General features: G+C 41.5%; 1 protein-coding gene across 1 annotated transcript in view; it reads left to right on the top strand.

Annotated features, from left to right (window-relative positions):
• Positions 1-2130: 2130 nt before the first annotated feature.
• Positions 2131-19585, top strand: part of gfra4b (GDNF family receptor alpha 4b) — a 30254-nt gene continuing 12799 nt past the window's right edge. The window contains exon 1 of the mRNA XM_040175028.2: positions 2131-2557. Within this exon, the coding sequence (XP_040030962.2) occupies positions 2515-2557 (43 nt within the window). The 5' untranslated portion in view covers positions 2131-2514. The remainder of the gene's footprint in view (positions 2558-19585) is intronic.

The following is a 19585-nucleotide window of genomic DNA, read 5'->3' as shown; positions in this document are numbered from 1 at the left end:
AAAAACGTTGACAGGGCTGTTTTATTCCTGCAACTTTTAATGTTGATTTGAATTACAAATGCAGATGCACAGTGCAAATGTGTACTTTTCCCAAAGCTCCCTACGGCTTTGGGTCTCTCTTTAAAGATTCATAAGCATTGTCAGAACCGTGCAGGCTCCCCACATTTAAGCACTCCAAGTCCCAATAGAGATGGTAATATAGTGTTCCAAATATTCTCACTGCAAGCTTGTTAGGGAGTTGAAATTACAATCGTTGAGGCGTAAAGACATTTTGCCGTTACAGTCTTTCTGATTTGAGACCTAAGCGGAAAAAAGGGGAAAAAAACAACTTTAAAAATCTTTGGAAATGCGTAATGTTGCCATTTTGTGTAAGTCCAGTGAAGCATGATAGTGGGGCGGCCGTGAATGGCAGTAAAGATAACTCCAGCAGGCTGAAATGGCTCTTGAGAGGTCTTCATTCTGTCTTTGCTACACAGCTAGATCATCCTTTTGGACCTTTCTTTATGCTTTACAGACGCTGACACACGTACAGAAGAGCGCACACCCTGAGCGTGTCTGTTCGAACATGGTGACCCCTTGTTATCTGCTCTCCGCCAGCGTTGTTTGCATGGATCATCTGGAAACTCCATTAGCCCGTTCGGAGACTAACTAAACGGGTGAATCAACACAATCCAACTCTACTTTTGATCCACTGACTTTCTCTGCCACTGAACAATATAATTAACAGATGGTGAAAAAGTTGGGGAAGGCACGGACACGATAATCCACTTTTTATACAAAATGCATCTATAAATGTTCACCTATAGTCCACCTGTTTTTCTTGCGGTCTTTTCCACCTATTAACGTTAGAAATATGTTCATTGTTCCCATCTAATAGCGGCTAAGGGTCAATATGGTGAATTTTGGTGAGTAACCGTCTAAAGCTATCTGACTTTGGAAGGAATCGACAAAAATGGACGGCCTGTCTGTCTGCATTTTATTGTATAACCAATTAGAGGTGTGCTGTCAAAATGAATTTGGACTATGAGCTCTCAAACTTTCTGCTCAGGGAACCAGAGATGGAAAAGGTTTGAGTGCCCCAAATCTGCCTCGCCTCAGAGTTTCCTGTATCAATATTAATCTCTTGTTTGATTTTTTTTCTGGGATACCTGAAACACTTCTGTCAGCGCAGTCATCACCTTTAGATGGGTTATTGGAGCATCGATCTTGGGTCTCACATTTAGGCTTTTAACACATTTGATTGTGACTGACCTGAATCAGAAGAGTGACATTTCACAACAGAAGCAAAAAGAAAAAAGAAATAAGACCAAACTGGACCACGTTTTCCCAAGTGAAGACAAATATGCGGCCCAAACTAAACTAGGACAAAATATGGTTTTGAGCACTCCAACTTCAGCTGAAACTCCCATCTCACTTTCTTTCTATAAGCTCTCTGCGACGAAAACACACACACTTCATATTATATAAGAAAACTCAATGACAAGTGTGAGACTTTGAGATTATGATGAACAGGATGAAAATCCTCATGAAAACAAAGTACAGAATGGAACCATATAAGTCTGTATTTTTGGGGTAATATTATATTAATTCTAATATTATCCTATGGAAATATAAACATAATAATATTGGAGACTGTTAATACTAGAGGTTTAGAAAAGGTGGTGTCAGTGCTAACGTTGGGGAGGAGGGCCCCATGTCAGAATTATTCAATAAATAATATTGATGCATTCATGTGTTAATTACTTTAATATTTAAGAATGGGTTGATTTGAATAACCCTCACCCAGTATTCTTTTAAGTTACTAACAATTAAAGTGAACAAATAACGGTAGCATGGTGGCAATGGCACAGTAGTTCCTAGTGGAGTAGAAGAATAGAGTAGCAGACACAACGGGAATAAGTAAAAAGAACATTGCAAATACATCACTTGAATAAATGTATATAGTTTCCACCAATGGCTATAACGCTGTAAAAATACCACGCAGCAGGTTTGCATCCATACACATGAGGGCCTGAAGTAATAATATAAAAAACCCGGCTGCTTTATCGGACTGTTGGATGTCCCTCCCTGCGCAAACTGGTCCCCCCCCCAGCCTCCCCCACTACCTCCTCCTACCCCCCGGCAGCAGTCAGCATCTCTCCAGCAGCAGACCCGAGGACTTCAGCCACCATCTCGACGCGTAACAGAAGGCTCTCTCTCCAACAGCACCGCACCGCGCAGCGCACAGGACCCCCCCCCCCCCCCCACACACACGTTTTTACGCATGGCTCTGGCTTTGCGCAAACGCGCGATTGTGGCACCGCATCCGAAGGGCAAACTGGTGGAATTTTAACAAAATGAGACAGAGCAACAAGAACCTGAAACGTTTTTAAGGATTTGTTTTGAAGACGTTTGTCTCCTTGTGCCGGTGATGATCTTTACGAGCATTACAGGATTTCTTCCACTTGCCGTGTAACCGTCCTGCTGAAGGCTGCGTGGGTCCGACGCTTCATCTGAAACTCGCATTTCACAGAGATGGATCTGTGGGGAGTTTATCTGTTTCATCTCATAACTTTAGGTAAGGCAGTACTTTTCTTCCACCCCCCCCCAAAATGTGAATGTTTACGAAAATAATCCAACCTGCCCCCCTTACGCAACTTACAGATGTGATTCATCTCATGAAATGAACAAAATACAAGGACTTAATCGGTCGTTAACGTCAAGGGGCGCAACTTTTGTTTCATTTAATTACTAAACAGCAAAAAATTGGGGTTATGGAGGTGTGTAGAAGAGGTGTACGCGTGCGTGCTTGAACGTGTGCACGTATGCATCGAGATTCTGTATGTGTGCACTTGACCAAGAACCAGAATTGCTTTTCTACTGGGTCAATGTGTAGATTACATGTTTGTGTTGTTGATTACGCATGTTTACTCTCTGCAGAATCCCATGTCCACATTGCATCATATTTAAACCATACACAAGTTGTATAAGAATTTAAAGTTTCATCTGACACTTGCTTCATTGTTTAACCCCAAATGATATCTGCCATCCCCAGCAGTGAATAAATCATTGCAGTGTCACTGAGCCACCTCCTCTGTATGCAATTGAGAAAATCTGGAATATTTAGTCTTAAAAGAGGAGAACGGCCTGTTTTTGGCACCTTGTCACTTACGCAAATGTGTCAATCTCAATCCCGCTGCCACAGTCTTAACTGTGACTAATATAATTATACCCCCACTAATGGCCATCGCTGCAGCAATGATCATTTTCCTTTTAATTTGCACCAACTTTCCTTCTAAACAAGGGCTGGAATATGCATCATATCTTACCCCTTTATTCCTTAATATCCCATTTGAAAGGTCTTAATTAGAGTCGGGGTGGCGTAGGAAATACTGAATAGGAAAGAATGCCTTTGGCTTTTTGAAGCTTTTCTCTCCGTAGCGGCGTTTGACAGTCACATTGATTACGATTTGGCTCGTAATGCCTAAGTAGAGGCACATGTTTTAAATGTATGTAATAGATACATTACTGATGAACCAGATGTTGGTTCTAGTGTGTGTAGCCATCTGCTCTAATCAATTATCCAACACCAAACTGCAAAGGGTCAGAATCTGTTTGGATGACTCAGATCTATTTATGTGGCATTCTTGGCTGTTTCTGTGACTCCCAAATCTCAATGTGGAATAAAAACCAAACTCAAACATTCATCCAGCTCCCCGAGCTGCTGAAGCCAACACTGAGGGATCCCAAAATCTCCACAGTGTCGGTGCTGGAGCAAATAAAGGCAGCTGTCATAAACCTCATTTCTCAACTGCAGTGTATTTTGGAGGGCATTGTTGGACAATTGTATTTTGTGAGAATCCATGATCATTGTGATGTGTCGGAGGGTTTCATTCCATACATTTTCTAGAATATTTATATGGACGAGATTACAGTCGTCTTTTGCATCAACCAATATTTCAACAGCAATACATATGATCCACGTCAGTCAAAGCTAAAAGATGGACAATTTACAGGTCCTGACAAAGACATTAACGTAGCAGAAGGTCGGTTTGTACATTCACAGGAACAAACTGGAACACTACTGCCTCCACCGGTGTAATAAAAACAAGAAATCCCAGGCAAGTAGTTGACTGTCCCGAGCCTTGATCCTATCTGAATGATAAATGTGCACCAGGACCCACATTGACATCCACGCAGAGGCTCCAAATGAAATAGAATTAAACACAAATGCAGTGTAAGTCTTTTTTTTTAAGATAAGCATGTTGCTGCCGTATCAACTTAAAATGGCCAAAGCGCACGCCCGCCACATCAAGTCCATTTATATTAAGTCTCAATTGTAGCGTGAGGTGATTGCATTTATTATTAATGGGTCCGACTGAAAGCCTGAGGTGTGATCTCTGGTGGGACTCAAACCGGCAGGTTTTGCAGTGAAAAAAACAGTAGCAGCTGACACCGAAACGCAACTTAGGCAATAACTCTCTTAACGATTAAAATTTCCCTGATTAGGCCTGGTATAGATTTTTATTCTGTCTTCTGATCTTTGGTAATAACCTCCTTCCTCATACTTTTGAACTCCAACAGCGACCGGCCTCATCCTAACCATCAAGCTATATGTTGTGATGTAATGGCTTTGACATTGTGGGATACGACCCGTGTCTTTAATGGAGACAGATAAGTACTGCCAAGCATGCTATTACCTGGCATATTGGCTGGCCTCTTGTAGGGGATTTGTCATGAATCTCATTTGAAGCATGCAGTAGCCACGGCGGACATGCGGCCCATCGCGAGCTTAAGCTGTCTTCATGCGCGACAGACAGCTCAGTCATTCTGGTCCCAGATAAAATATTAACTTTACTGGTGAGAGGAGGTCATTTTTTTGTGACTCAGAAGAGCAAAATTGATCTCTTGATTCCAAGAGAGGAACTGATTCCTTTTATTCATTTCTTAGTAACTGTATCCTCTAACATACATCATTTGGACTGATTGGGAAAGTGTAGCCTGCCTCCAGACCTCTTTGTCTTCTACAACACTGATGTGTTTGGGGGGTTTAAACGAATACAATTAAAAGAATTAGCAGCTCAGTGTGATTATCAAAGGGAATGTTATTAAGAGAAAAGGCAGTGCTTTCCATTCATTTGTGGCACAGCCTACACAGTTAAAGGATATTCAGCTTGACATAACGGTAAAATCCGTCTAACTTCAAAGGCAGAGTCGTGGGACGATTGAAGATGGAAGATTTCAGTGCTTACTGGTGGACGAATGACCCACACACCGTTTCTAAATGAGCCGAAAACAAATCTTTGACATTTCTTGACTGACAACAATTTCTTGTAACGTCTTTGGCGACATACATTGATTTATTCTGCAAAACATGTTCCGCTGATATTGACTACGGTCTCATAATTTGAAGTTTTTGCTTTAAATTAAAAGGGTTTTGAGTGAATCTGTACCTTAAGTCTTCTTATGCATTGTAGTAGACAGGTGAGTAAACAACAGGAAAATGTTATGGATTCTTGCATAAATAATAGCTGCGTTTATGACTTAATGCATCCATCCTAATGGAAATAAAACTCTTTAAAAGGATGCAAGTTTCCCATCTAAAGCCTATCAATATCTACGAGTCACATCCCCCCGCTCTCAGAGCTGGGGGGTTAAAAGCTTTCCAGACACAATGGCTGCAGCACTTTTCCTGTGTGCTGCCTCGGTTCTCCTGCCCTCGTCAGAGCCCTTCAAAAGGGCTTTGTGCTTAACAACTGAGGTTTTAAAATATGCTGTTGACCCGGCACATTGCCATAGATCTGATGCCAGTCAGACTGATGGATCCGGCCTTTAACAGAGGCAGCATTCAATTTCTGACATAATCACCAGCCTACGATGTTAAACTATAACCACTTCCATCAAGCACGTGGAGTGTGGAGTAGAAGTTGCTCACAGTTTGAACGGTGTGAAAGATTGAAGCAAGCAGGGACAAAGCCAAAGATGCAGCATTGATCCGGCGTGATGAGTGTGGATGAAAAAGAAATTAGTCTGAGTGTAAAGAACTAATCCATTATTGCAGTCGAGTGCCTCGAGTTATACCTCTGTTAACTCATTACTGAATGTGTTTACATTTTGAGATTTATGTGATTGAAGCCACTCTATTAGGACAAGATGACCAACAATAAGTGATGGGGAGACACAGAATACGACTCCTGTCTATTTCACATTTATATTTCATGTCTTAAGAGGGTTAGTGGCTAATTTGCCAGTAAAAATAGGACAGACTTTAATTGGGAGTTAATAGATGGTAGAAGCTGTAAGAACCTTTTTTTTAACCATCCACATTGATTCCTTTTACCTCTTGTCGAACTGTCTTCATGGTGGCAAATGTTTAGTAAAGTATAAGAAAATACAGTCCTTTAAAACCAACTTCTTCAGCAGTTTCATCCTCATAGTTTCACATACATGTATTAAACATTCCTCGACTGATAACATTTTGTTGGGCACCTAATGTCCTTAAAGAGAAGCCTGAAAATAATTTCTGCAAACACAAAGAGAGAGGACGGAGGAATGAATTTGGGGTTAGGGCTGTTTCACTGTTTTCCATCATTATTTGACTTCTGGTTATTTTAAGGCGGTTCTGAAATTGGGCTTGATGATGCAACAAGGTCATTCTTAGCAACCCCCCCTGCCCCCCACGAACCGTGCTGCAGTAAAAGCTGGAGGAACATTCAAGCTCCTGGGAGATGCTTTGTTTTATTTGGGACAAATTTGATACTTTGTGGTTGTGAATCAATCTACCAAAACAGCATATTTCGTCTTGCTTGATTTAAATATGCTCTGCGAACTGCTGAGGTAACAGTACGTTTCCCAATAGTTGATCTGAGTCAACATCATGGATGGACTTGCTTTACTATATATTCTCAATTACATGCAGTATCTGCTTTCACCAAAACACCACCCCCTCCCTCCCCCCCCTTCCCTTCCCTTTCGGCAGTCACCACACGACCCTCAATTATCATGTTTCTGGTAAGTGTCCAAGATCTCGCTCTGGTCCTCTGCTAAATACAAGACGGTGCCCTCTGTTACACCGGTGGGCTATGTTTACAAGTGAGACAGGGAGAGACTGCAAACAGCCTTTGTAATGTCCCCCAGATGAAAGAAAAACCGTATCAGTGGTCTTTATCTTACTCAAGTGACAGTGATATATTCACAGGCTGGCTTCCTTTCCATCGGCTTAATATACAGGGTTCAAGCTGGAAGATGAACATTGGACTAAAAACAGCATCTCTCGCTTCATTAAACCTGTTAGGATATGCAGAAAATGTTTCTGATGTAACGGGCATGAAGTGGCCTCTGAGGGCCAACAGAGGCTTGTTAACGCGGAGCCAGTCGGTGGTTATCCAGAGAGAAAGTCTGTTCCAGACAAGAAGGCACAGCTCCACTGCGACACGATTTCAAACCTAAGCTGCACTTCCTTTCTTCTTGTTGTGTTTCTGGGACACTTTTGCAGGCTCCTTCCTCCAGTTAGCTGCGTGTGTAATTAGTATTTGCATCATACACACGGCCTGCAAATCGGCCACTGACTGAATGGGCAATACACTGGAAAAAAAGACTTTCTAGACATTCAAAGACGAGCAGATGTGAACTTTAGTGTCAACGTCTGGGCTCTGTCATATTTGGACGTAGTAACCTTCAGTCACCTCTGAGCTCCTTTTTCATTAATGAAGTGACGTCTCTGTTTCCTCTCTGACTTGCTGGCATTAATAACCACAGACTTGTAAAAACGTTTTTCCATGTCTCTAAGCGAACGAGCGATGCGATGTCCTTCTGGACTCACGGGTTTTATGACAGGCGCTTTTTGATATCTGTAGCTGTGCATATGTACCTGCTTCAATACTTTTATTATTTAACTGAAATAAGTACAACCCCAACCTTAGAGCAATTAAATAATGTTACATTGTTTACATGCACAGACAAGTGAATTACATGGCAGTTCAGCCAGTAAATGGAATAGTTTCTTATCAGCGTTTTCCAGACTGCACCGTATACCAGCAGAGCGACGGCACCAAGCAGTTTTTCACCGGAATTGATTTGGCATCTTTATGCCTGGGAGCAGCTCTTCACTTAATCAAATCAGTGGAATCAGTTTGTGGTTCTCATTGCAGCCACAATAAAAAATGACTGGAAATGCATGTTTGCACCATGTCAATTAAATTATTTTCCAAACAATAAATATCATTAGAAATTGAAATAGCAAAAGCTCGCAGCAATCCCTGAAACATCTCGGGCTGTGGTTCCTCACTCCTCAAACCACGAGGCCCCGTCCCCTCCAGCATCAGTGTATACGGTGGAGCCCGCCAGGAGAAGAGACTTCAGATCTCATCTCAGTGAGAATTGTGCTGAGGGTCCCTCAGGTGATACAATCATGCTTAAACTGATTTTGCTGAATATATATCTATTTTTTTCCAGGAGGAAATTCAACCCCCACAATAAATACAAAAATAAGGGAAGTTTATTTTTTCACTGATAGCTCCTAAATGTTTTATGCTTTTTTCTATGCAGTTCAAGAGTTTTTCCTATTTGTCATGTATTACATTATCTTTTATTTAGTTATTATTCCAAAAACAAGAACCAGTGGCTTATAAAGCACTAACATAACAACAATGTCATGGGTCCAAATCATATATGACTAGAGATGACTTTCACCAACCCAGAGATGCTCTGCTTGCTCTACTGTCGCGCTGGAATGCTACTAGCTTGGTCTTTGTGTTTTGCCATCTCACATAAGATGAACAGATTGACGGGAAAAGGGGAGGCGTCGATGCGTCGATGTGTCGCGGTTTTGAGAGATGCTGCCTACAAGTAAACCAAAGACCTGAAGTGTCCAATCTAACAGGCACAAGTCATAAAGCGCTAACACATGTCTATCCGTGCACGACGCATGTGCCGTTACATCGCCAGTAGCCTTGAAGCTAGCAGAATTATCTTATCATGATGTGCGGGTTCGAGGAATGAATGTCCCTTTTGTATTTCACACAAATACGAGACTTGTTTAACAACCTGTAGAATGGAAACACGCCATTACCGAGGCAGCAGACAGGAGCCGGCTGGAGGGCACCTGTCTTTGTGAGCGGCAGTGGATTTACACCATCAGAGGATGCCACCTCCGTTCATCACTGCTCCATTCTTTATGTCACACATGGCCAACAAATTGCCAATCACGCGCACAGAATATTCCCATCTCAGTCATAGTTTATTGACACGCATACTCAACCAAGGTAGATTAGTTTTTCAGTCTTTGTTCAGTTGTCGGGATCATTTTGCAGCTTCAACGTTTGTTAGAATTTTAGGCTCACACTCAGAGAAAACCCAAATTGAGGCACCAATGACGGCAACACCACAGAGCTAGTGGTATATTAAAATATTATATTATAAATATAATATTTTATATATTTTTATACCCCTTAAACTTTTGGCATCACATTGTTGGAGTTGTTGGGATGCGCTTTATGTCACATTTTGCGTGCTCGCCCATTTACCACAAAATGCACACTTCAAAACGATGCTACCTGTGTGTTTGCAAGCTTCTTATAAAAACACTATTGGAGATAAGGAAGCTTTCTCATGTTTAGATGTGGATTGAAACCTCGGTAAGCGGGTTCTACACCCTCAACTTTCTCCAATGCGGCAGCACTTCACATGTCTCATTAACGGCCAACATGTGACAAGAAGTTGGCCCCGATTGGAGAAGCCTTCGACTCTGTCCCCACTTGTCGATCCAAATCCCTTCCACTCTACATGCCTGTTAGGTACTAATTAATTGGATCAAGAGAATGCCACTAAGCGTTTGACTGCTCCGGAGTGAGTGATAAGTGTGAAACCAGAGCCACATTCTCATGGAGATGTCTCTGGAGAAGAACCCCTCCGTATTATGTCCATTGACTCTCTGCCACACACGTCCCGGGGGGGATTCAACATCGCTGCGGTGATGAGGAGCAAGAAGGACCCGCTTACAGAGCTGCACTGGGTTTGGAAGTTATTTTCTTCTCAGTGGTTGACATAACGGAATAACACACATCAACATTAACAGTATGCGTTCAAAAGATGTTCATGTATTAAGAGCCCATCCGATGCTACAAACTTGAGCTAGATTCAAACTGCATATGTGATTCTGAGGAAACGCCGCTTTGTAATTTGATGTCATGGATATCAGCCTCTCTGTTCACCGTCTTAACGTCGTGTTACAACTGTTAGCAATAATGAGCAACACGTTTTATGAAGATGAATTCTACAATGAGCCTTTCTTGAAGAAATACGGGAGCAGCTGCTCGCCTGCTGAGGAAGATTTGACGGCTGTAATCGATGTACTTTGGCCAACGGTGGCGCAAGAGGTGAGAAGTCGAGGAGTTTTTCGGCAGCATTGTGTGTTTAGAATGCTGATCTGTTGCCTCACAGAACCACATGCCTGGATGTTCACGCCCTTCTAACCTGGGAGTAACACCTGTTTGGGGTCACGGGGAACAACATATGGTGATGTTGTGCGAAAACCGAAGGTCGTGCAAAAGCTGATGTTGCGCTCTTCAAACCACTGCAAGGCCACAAGACTATTCAACCCTAGTGTTAGAAAACAAAGGTCGTTTCAGAGGGAATATCTCGCTCTTAGTCTGTCTTGCATTATGGCTGGAGAGGTTATGCAGAGGCACAAGACAAAGGACCACCCACTGGGATTAACACTCAGCACTAATTGTTTTTTTTTGTCCACTGACTGTGAATAATGTACCTTTAGATACACCGTTAATTACTTTTCTCAGGTCATCTTATGAAATTCAGTCTCGTCATCCTTGAGGCTGGACTTTCAGCGGCAAAGTCTATTTACGATCAAGCAGGTTAATCAGATTAATGTGCCAATATACATTCATTTTTTAAACAGATTCACACAGCAGGAATCCTTGAACAGGTATCAGTGGGCCGAAATACTTTGCATTCAGTATGAGGTAGCTTTGACACTCTCGGTACTCAGGGACAAAGGAAAGTAAGGAAAGCAATCTATGTGATTATCATACAAATGGCATTGCAGCACACAACAAAGTCGAGTAATGTAACATACTGCCGGTGAATAGGTGCACGGGCTGCACCGGGGTACAGCAACTGAGAAATATGTTAAAAAATGAAGGGGTTAAATCTTCTTCCTCTTTTTTCCTCTTCTATTGTCTTTTCCAGCGTTTTTGATTACATTCATTAAGGTCATATGGGAGACACACATAGATCATGCCTATTCAACGTGTGTTGGACTCTAGCTACGATGATGTAATCACTATTTTCACCATTAACAAAGACGCTATTCTACAGTGAGGCTCCATATGCTCCTCTGCTACACTATCAATTACACTAAAATACATACAGCTTTTTTTTCTTTTTTTCTCCTTCTTTTTTACAGCATTTAAAGTTGAATCACTGAAAAAAGACACTTCACCACAGCCAGCATCCAACTCACGTCCCACAGCGATCAGCCGGTATCCCAAGTAGCTTTCCTTTTTCTGATTATCCCATTCCAAAGGTTCTTATGAACAACCTAATTTTAGTGCAATTAGCTTTACCTAAATTAGTCATCTCCAGCGCATTTGTGTTCATTGGTTCATTTGTTCAAGTCAAACAATTGTTTCTTATGCGATGGTGAAAGAAAACCTCTCCAAACACAAAGTAGAACATTTCCTGTCTTTTATAATGTGAGCGGCACAAACCGGTTTACGGCCCCTACAGAGAAATTGCATCAGTTGACCCAACATAGACCATCATATCATAGGCCGTATTAATCAATAGTAAAGTTTGTCGCTATTATTTGTATAATCTATTTGAATTGGTTTAAGTGATCAGTTGCTGCAGACCCACTCTGCTGTACGGCACAATTCAACCAGGAGACTTGAAGAGCTTCAGCCGTGAGTCACCTCACGTTAACTATGCAGAGAGTCGAATGGGAGTTTTACTTCTTTGCATGTATGCAATGTTAGAGCAGTTCTTTCAAATACATTTAGTCACTAGATAAACAAACTGTTAGGTGACAAGTTTTAGGTTCTTTATCATCACTGTCACCACAAAACATGATAATTTAATGTGTAATGAAGTTTGTTATTCAATTATACTTTCACTGTAATCCTGTCTGTTGGACTGAATAACGATGCATTTTGGAGATGAAATTAATTGGGACATTGTAATGGTGTATAGCCAGTGGAAGTTAAATGGAAGTGACTGATTACAATCATTTCCTGCACGGCCTTGCTCTTGTTTTACAAACTGACAGAAATGTCAAATGGGCTTTGGTCTGAGTAATGAATAGCCGCTTCAGTGAGACTCTGCGTTTCTGTTTATGATAAACAGCGAATAGAGGACAAGCTTTAGAAGTTAGTCTCACAAAGAGAGAGAGAGAGAGAGAGAGAGAAAGTTCATATATTTACTGTGAAAACATCGTCAAACAATTTAATAAAATATATTGAAACACTTCATGACGGCAGAGTTTGTGCTCTCCAAATTCAATTTCCCATTGGAAAAAGCATGAACGCATCATAATGATAGTCCTGTAAATGTTAACAAGCTCTTGTCCTTTTCCAAGAGAGCAAACAGTGAGTAAAAAGAATGAAAATGCCACATGCTCCGTTATGAATCCCTCTTGTGACACGCTAATGTAAAGAGACTTCACTATCCTCAGTGTAACCACAGGGTCGATGGTTCGATCCCTGCGTGCTGCATGTCCCGTGCTGAGGTGTCCCTGAGCGAGACACCCAACCCCTGACTGCTCCCCGTGCGCCTTTAAGGTGTGTGGGAAGTGTTAAATGCAAAGAACACTTTCCCACACGAGGGTCAATAAAGGATGCTAGGAGTTATCCACAAATGGCTTGCTTAGTAAACCTAGACCGTCACATGTCTTTTTGGTGTCACTTATCCCTCTGTGACCTTCCATTCGAGTCTTTGAAACAATGAATCCCAAAGAAGCCGTGGAGCCACTGCAGACCACTGCGCCAGTCCCACGGGTGGAAGCATGATTGACAGAGTCCTGCGCTCCGGAGTCGATCTTAATAGGCTAACATCTGCTCACGCTGACCCTCGTTTCACTTTTTGTCATCTCAGTGTTGACTCTGGGTGAATTATAATTTCCCTGCACTGATCTTCTTGAGTGAAGTGGCTTGTGTGAAGAGGCCAATTACAAACGTGTGCCGTGTCCATCTGGACGCATCAAATTGGTAAAAATAAAGCAAAAGATGTATTTACAAATAAACAACTATGAAAATTGCCATGTTGCAACTCTTTATCCCAGCAAGGGCACGCAGGCAATCAGCTGAAAAGCCCGAGATTCACGAGTGAGCTCCTCTCATCGCGGCTGCGTCTGCAATATTTTCAACGCAACAGACGGCTGTGAAGGACTGGAGGCATGCTGGGAGTCTGAGCAAACACGCAGGACTCTGCTGGTGAAGATTCTCATCAGTACAAGTGCCCATCAATCATCACAGAAATGTGTGCCCCCCCCCCCCGCTCACGAGTCATTCCACTCTTGTAATGACTCGTGAGCGACAGCAGCAGCTGGCCGGTAATGCGGTCTTGCCACAACATCCGACCCGACAGAAGGATAACACTTAATCACTTAAAGGCAACACTGCTACTGTTCCCCAAAACGTTCTCCTTCTCCTTCGCGTGAGCGCTGAGAAAAAGGGCCACGAGGAACTCCGTCGTCCTTCGCTTCTGTATCTGAGACCTTGTGTTTCGCTCGTCTGCCGAACTGGGCGGTAAAACCGGCCCTGCTGGGCGGCGCACAGAGCCAGTCGGCACATTCGCGCTGGGAGAAGAACACGATGTGTCATTCTCTGCCAGCAGAGGACGATATGCTGATAAGTTAATTGCGGCCATTACACACCGATAGCCGAGGCACTCACAGTGTCACCATTTCCAAGTGAAGATAAAGCTGTACTCGTTGTGTGACATTGAGACTGAACTTGACGGGCCTCCGACAATACAAATTGGCCTGCGCATGCACACGCACACAAAGAGAGAGAGAGAGAGAGACTTTTTAAAATTAGGGCCAATTTATTCAATTGAACTTTTATGACAACATACAGATGCGTTTTCCATAATTATTTTGATTATTTCACTGATTATTTTTGTTATTGTTCTTATTGCCTTCTTGACATTTTAACAATCAAGATAAAACAATCTGTGAATTAAGAATTTAGAATTTAGAAAGAAAAAGAAAGACTAACTTTTTAATATAAATTAGATCAACACAATTGTGCGTTTGGCTGTGTGAAAACACACATTTTTCGTATGGAAACTGACTTTTCTTGCTGTTTTAGTGTTCTAGCGTGGAGATTTTCCCTTTTTTATCCAGCCCACTAAGCATTGTTTATCGACTTACTTGAATCTAAAGACTCTCAATCACACCGATGCAAATACCTTGTCTACTGCGTGTGCATTTTCCCCCTCAGTTGGGAGAAAGATTTTGTCCGTGTTGTTGCTACCTGGAACTGTGTTGAGCAGCAGTAGGTCTATTTCCACCGAGTCTTTGTCCTTCGGCATTTCTTGTGGCACAAGAACAGGGAACCAACCGTTGCACGGGAGCATCAGAGACCTTTTCGAAACCACCTGAGGAGCAATTAGGCTTCTGCAGAACTCGCACATACGCGTGCGTGTGCTTCTGTTTCACTTCAGCAACAACAACGGAGAAAGGCGAACTGCGGCGTAACGGCCGCGGTTTTCAGTGTGCCTCTTTTCGGGTTAGGTTGAGTTTTGTGTTTTCCTCAGTGCGACATCTGTTTTTCAGGTCTATCACTCCGAATCATTGGTTGTAGAAGGGGATTTAATTTCATGTCCCTCCCCTGTAGTAGGCGGCTACATTTGTGTCCTCCACTGAGAAAGAAAGGGCAAAGGGAAAAACCGGTTGTGGAGGATCCGTCTCCTGAAGCACCAGAGCAGTGATCCTCAGATACACACAGCTGCTGTGTCATTAATTCAATAGCTTAATTCATCTTACATGCACCTGTAAATCATCAGACAGCGATCATCATCAAACACCAAATGATGCTGATTGGATGATGGGAGTTTAGTCTATTGCACTCCAGTTGAAATGAGTTCACAAAGTGCTTCACAAACAAATGAAATACAATTATGTAAGCTAATGGAGAAGGCCATAATAACAGGGAATGGAGTTTGCAGACAAAATCAATTAGGAGTTTAGAAATGGGCCGTTGGTAATGTACTACAGGTGAAAACACTTCATATTGTAAGTTTGATTCAATCTACTACTTTATTAGTTTCCGGTCCTGCTATTTATGTTGATATCGTGTTATGAGACTAGATATCGTGTTGATATCATAATGTGCTATAAGAATATATTATGCAGGAAAAACTCTCAAAACCTGCCACAAATGGTCTGTCTGTATACCTTTATATTTACTTCTCTTCAACAAGTCTGTTTCAACCAGAATTGGACGAGAACTAAAGTGCAACAATGAATCATCGTTTTTTCTGAATGCTCCTTTAACTGAACCCCGACGCCAAAGTCCCGTCAAAGCTGTCGCCGATAAGAGACTGATTAATGTCGTGAATTAGTTCGTGCTCCTTCAAATCCCAAACTCCTTAACCGCCCACCTGCACCGCCTTTGGAAACGTTGTCATTTACAAACTAAAGCTTAAACGGGTTTTCAAAAAGGGACAAACACAATGAGAACATACTCACACACACGGACAGAGGTGCTCAGGTGAAGCAGCGGTTCGAGTCAACAACCAACATCCATCTCCGGTGTGCTCACATGTAATCCTTTGTTTACAATTCGCTCCCTCCAGACGGCGGCCTTTTGCATTATGGGATCAATTTGTATGTTTGTGGGGGCTTTTCAAACTGCACGGAGAGAATGTGAAATTCAAGCATTACAACAGACACACAAAAAAAAGGAGGAGAGAGAGATGCACTTTTGAAAAGAAAACACCCCTGTGTTAATACATTTTAGTACCAAGTCTTAAAAACACCTGACTGTGGTTCTGTAGGGTTCTCTGCATCGTCACGTCTGAATCAAAGTTGGAATCTTTAAAATTCAGTAATCAGTAATGTTTGATGTGGCTAAAGCCGTATAGTTACCGGTGGTAACCTTCTTCGATTACTCCCTGCAAGACGGAAAAGACCAGTTTTAATTCTAAAGCGGCAGCAGTCGGGTTGGAATTAGCGGTAGAAGAAGCTCTGAGAGACAAATATGATAGAAATCAGTCCTAAATAGTGTCAAAATCAGGATGATGATTTGAAGGTAATATATTTGGCCTTATGAAAAGATAGATAAGTGTGTAATTCATCTGCGTCATGAGGTCATCACGAGAGATTTTAGTCTTTTTTACTCAAACTGTGACCACCTGCTTTAGATTGTGTTTCCTGCCTTGTGATTTCAGCACTGTATATCTCATACTTTAAGACGTGTGTAATTGTGGTCGTGCAGTCTCAATAGTTTTTTCTGCCACTGAGACGACGGAGCCAGATGGAAGAAACGTGGAACACAGCATGCCACCTAGATGTCTCGACTATATGTAATTAAAGAAGTGTTTTTTACACAATTTTCTTATTATAAAAGGTAAAGAAATAGGATCTTCCATCGAGACAGGTGAATTGAAAGATTTTTTTTCAAATCTGCAAAAGCCAACATTTGACTGTATTTGGTGGCAGATGCTATTTTAGATCCCTGTGTGTAATGATCCTGATTGTAGTCTTTTCTGACAACTTCATATCCAATCATTGCCCATAATATCCTTTAATGTACGCATCGTTAAGCTGTTGTTGCTGAGATTCTTTAATGATGTGACAACTGTTTCTGTCTTCTGTGTTCAAGATAAAAAATGAATATGGCATATATGCCAATTTCTCTTCGTACAGGTTCAAAATACCCATCGTTGGACGAGGATTAACTGATTTAGAAAGAAAAATAGTTTTTGTGTGTAACATTGTATGATTGAAGTGTTTCTCCTTTCACTACTTTGAAGTTAAATTACTGGGCTTTTCTAGGTCTTTGTGCACTTTTTGTTTGATGTTTAATATGAAGCTGACAATGCTTTATATTTAATGAAGATTGTAGAGTTTGAAGAGTATTTTCCTTCTCGGTTTTCCAAATTCAATCTTCTCTGCTTTGATATCTGAAAAATCTAATTTTGTCCCCTAAAAAGCAAACAATGTTGTCTTATTCAGAGTATCAGACAACAACCATTTGTCTTATAAAATGATAGGCTAAATCTCTGCTAAAATGACACTGGTAGAACTGTTTCCTTTTAATCCTACCATTCATATAAATATAGAGCTTTTGTAGATTGTCACTTGTAAAGCACACAACGTGAATAGGACACAAAGGGATAACTTTGCTTTCCCAATATCATGAACTTCCCTTTTCTCTCAAGGGAAAAGTGTTATAATTCAGGATCTTAATGTGACCAGCAGGAGAGCAATAAGAATTCACTTGGATTTTCTTTAAGTGCGCGACTCCTAACCCTTTACATTTAATGACTTTTAAGTGAATTAAAATACTGAAGCACATTTACCATTCTAAAAAGGTCTTTGCTGTCTTATAGCACCTTTTTTTGACTCATGTTAATATTTCAAAAGAATACAAATTCAGAAAGGGAGATTTTTTTTAAAGCTTATTTGACTGTGTATATTGCTTCATAAGCCTAGAAAGCATCAGTGGCAAATTTGGCAATTTGGTGGCAAAATGAAATGAAGGAAGCCAACTAGCGTTAGAAGTATAACACCCATGACCAAATATATATCTTTTGAGATGTAGAAATTCAGAAGTGTTTAGATTCTAAAGGTGATTTAAAAGGAGGGTGCTAGTTTAAATCAAACAATCAACATAACGGCTTAACACTTTTAGCTCCATCAGGCCGATTGCACCGTTGGGGATTAGTCACCATCTTGCCAAGTTGGGAGCCAATGAGCGGCAATCAAACTGCTGAATTTTGCAGCTTTCAAGAGCACTGAAAAAGAGGTGATACCTATTAAGTGCACCAATAAATTACAATTTCCCACTGCTTTGTAGGTGTAGAGGAGTTAGGGTTACATTCCATTCGACTTCATTAAGTTTAATTTTCCATTTTGTCTCCCCTGAAGTGGACCATTAAGTCGGCGTGCAAGGGTAACTGATCAGCTAATCTGCCAGTGATTTATGTGGCAGGGAAGCTGAGGACTTAACCGTGCCTCGGAACACATTGATTACTGACATGGTTAATTGGCTAAACCCACTGGTACATAGAGACAGTCTTATTGGAAATGTCAAATCAAGCTGCTCATTTGCATTCATGATGTATGGTGTCTATTCCAGCTTCTGCCCAGGCAGCACAAACTGCCACACATAGCAGGACGGACCTGGGAACTTTGCCTCGAATCTACGACCGACCATCTGGCCTTGGGTCAGACATTGCTGTTGGTTTATTTATTTATTTCCCACGTCTGCGTTGGATGCACGTAGCTGGCATTGACGATGATAGCTTCAATATCTCCTCATGTGAGGGAGACGCAATTCACCGGTGCGGTTTGAGTAAAGAAATATCTTGAGTGTAAGCGGATGTAAGCAGCATGAAATGGATATTTTTGAATCAACATAAAGAGCACATCACGGTGGAAAACTGAGGTGATATTAGTTTAAAGCGTTTGAATCAGAGGGGTCTTAATGGCTTATTGCGGGTGATATTTAGGAATATTCTCAGTAGAATAGCCAGAGAAAACTAATGTAAAAACAGCAAAGATGCTTTAAAGCCTAAAGACCACTCTTGAATATCAATAGCACCAGTTGGTTTTATGATACTTCACAGCAGGGCTGAAAAAGAAAATGTCTTTTCAGTGAATGTATACTACAAAACAAACTACAAGAGAGACAGAAAGACTGTAAAGAGTGGCAGCTCTTTTTAAAAATTCCTCTCCGCAGCAATTACCTCTAGCAGGGCTCTACGACAAAAATCTTTGCAATGAAAAAGTTACACTGCTAATTGTTGTCATTATTGCGCCTCGGGTCTACATCTTCATGCATATAATTATCTTTTTGTAAGAGCTCGTATCGCTGCACATCATCATTACCAGCTGAGTCTTTTTTTTTATCATTCAGCAGGACACTTCCTGTTCTCTGTTGTTACAGAAATCTTTCTCCAACTCAACCCAGTTCTTTTGTTGCTTCAACGTAATCACATTTCTGTCTCTACGAGTGTGTGCACCCGAGCTTTGTGCCCCCAAACAAACGTTGCCCGGGACAACTCGACTCAAATTCAAGACACACGGCAGGATATGAAAGCCAGTGCAGTTAATTACATATAATACAATGAACTCATAATGTATTTCCACTACTTTACTTACAACTACCAGTACAAAACACAACATACATTTCACTGTTATCTTCATCTCAAATGTTTACGAAAAGTACTATTCCGCCATCGAGGCACAAGCTCCCATCTCACCGGCTGTTAACGTTGGCTCACCAGGATCGAGTTCAATAAATGGACTTTTCCATTGTTCTCTGTACATTCTGCACAAGACACACACACACACACACACACACACACACACACACACACACACACACACACACACACACACACACACACACACACACACACA

Source organism: Gasterosteus aculeatus, chromosome 4, assembly GCF_964276395.1.
Source record: "Gasterosteus aculeatus chromosome 4, fGasAcu3.hap1.1, whole genome shotgun sequence".
NCBI lineage: Eukaryota > Metazoa > Chordata > Actinopteri > Perciformes > Gasterosteidae > Gasterosteus > Gasterosteus aculeatus.
Note: the sequence above shows the minus strand (reverse complement) of the source record. Positions and strands in the feature narration are given on the sequence as shown.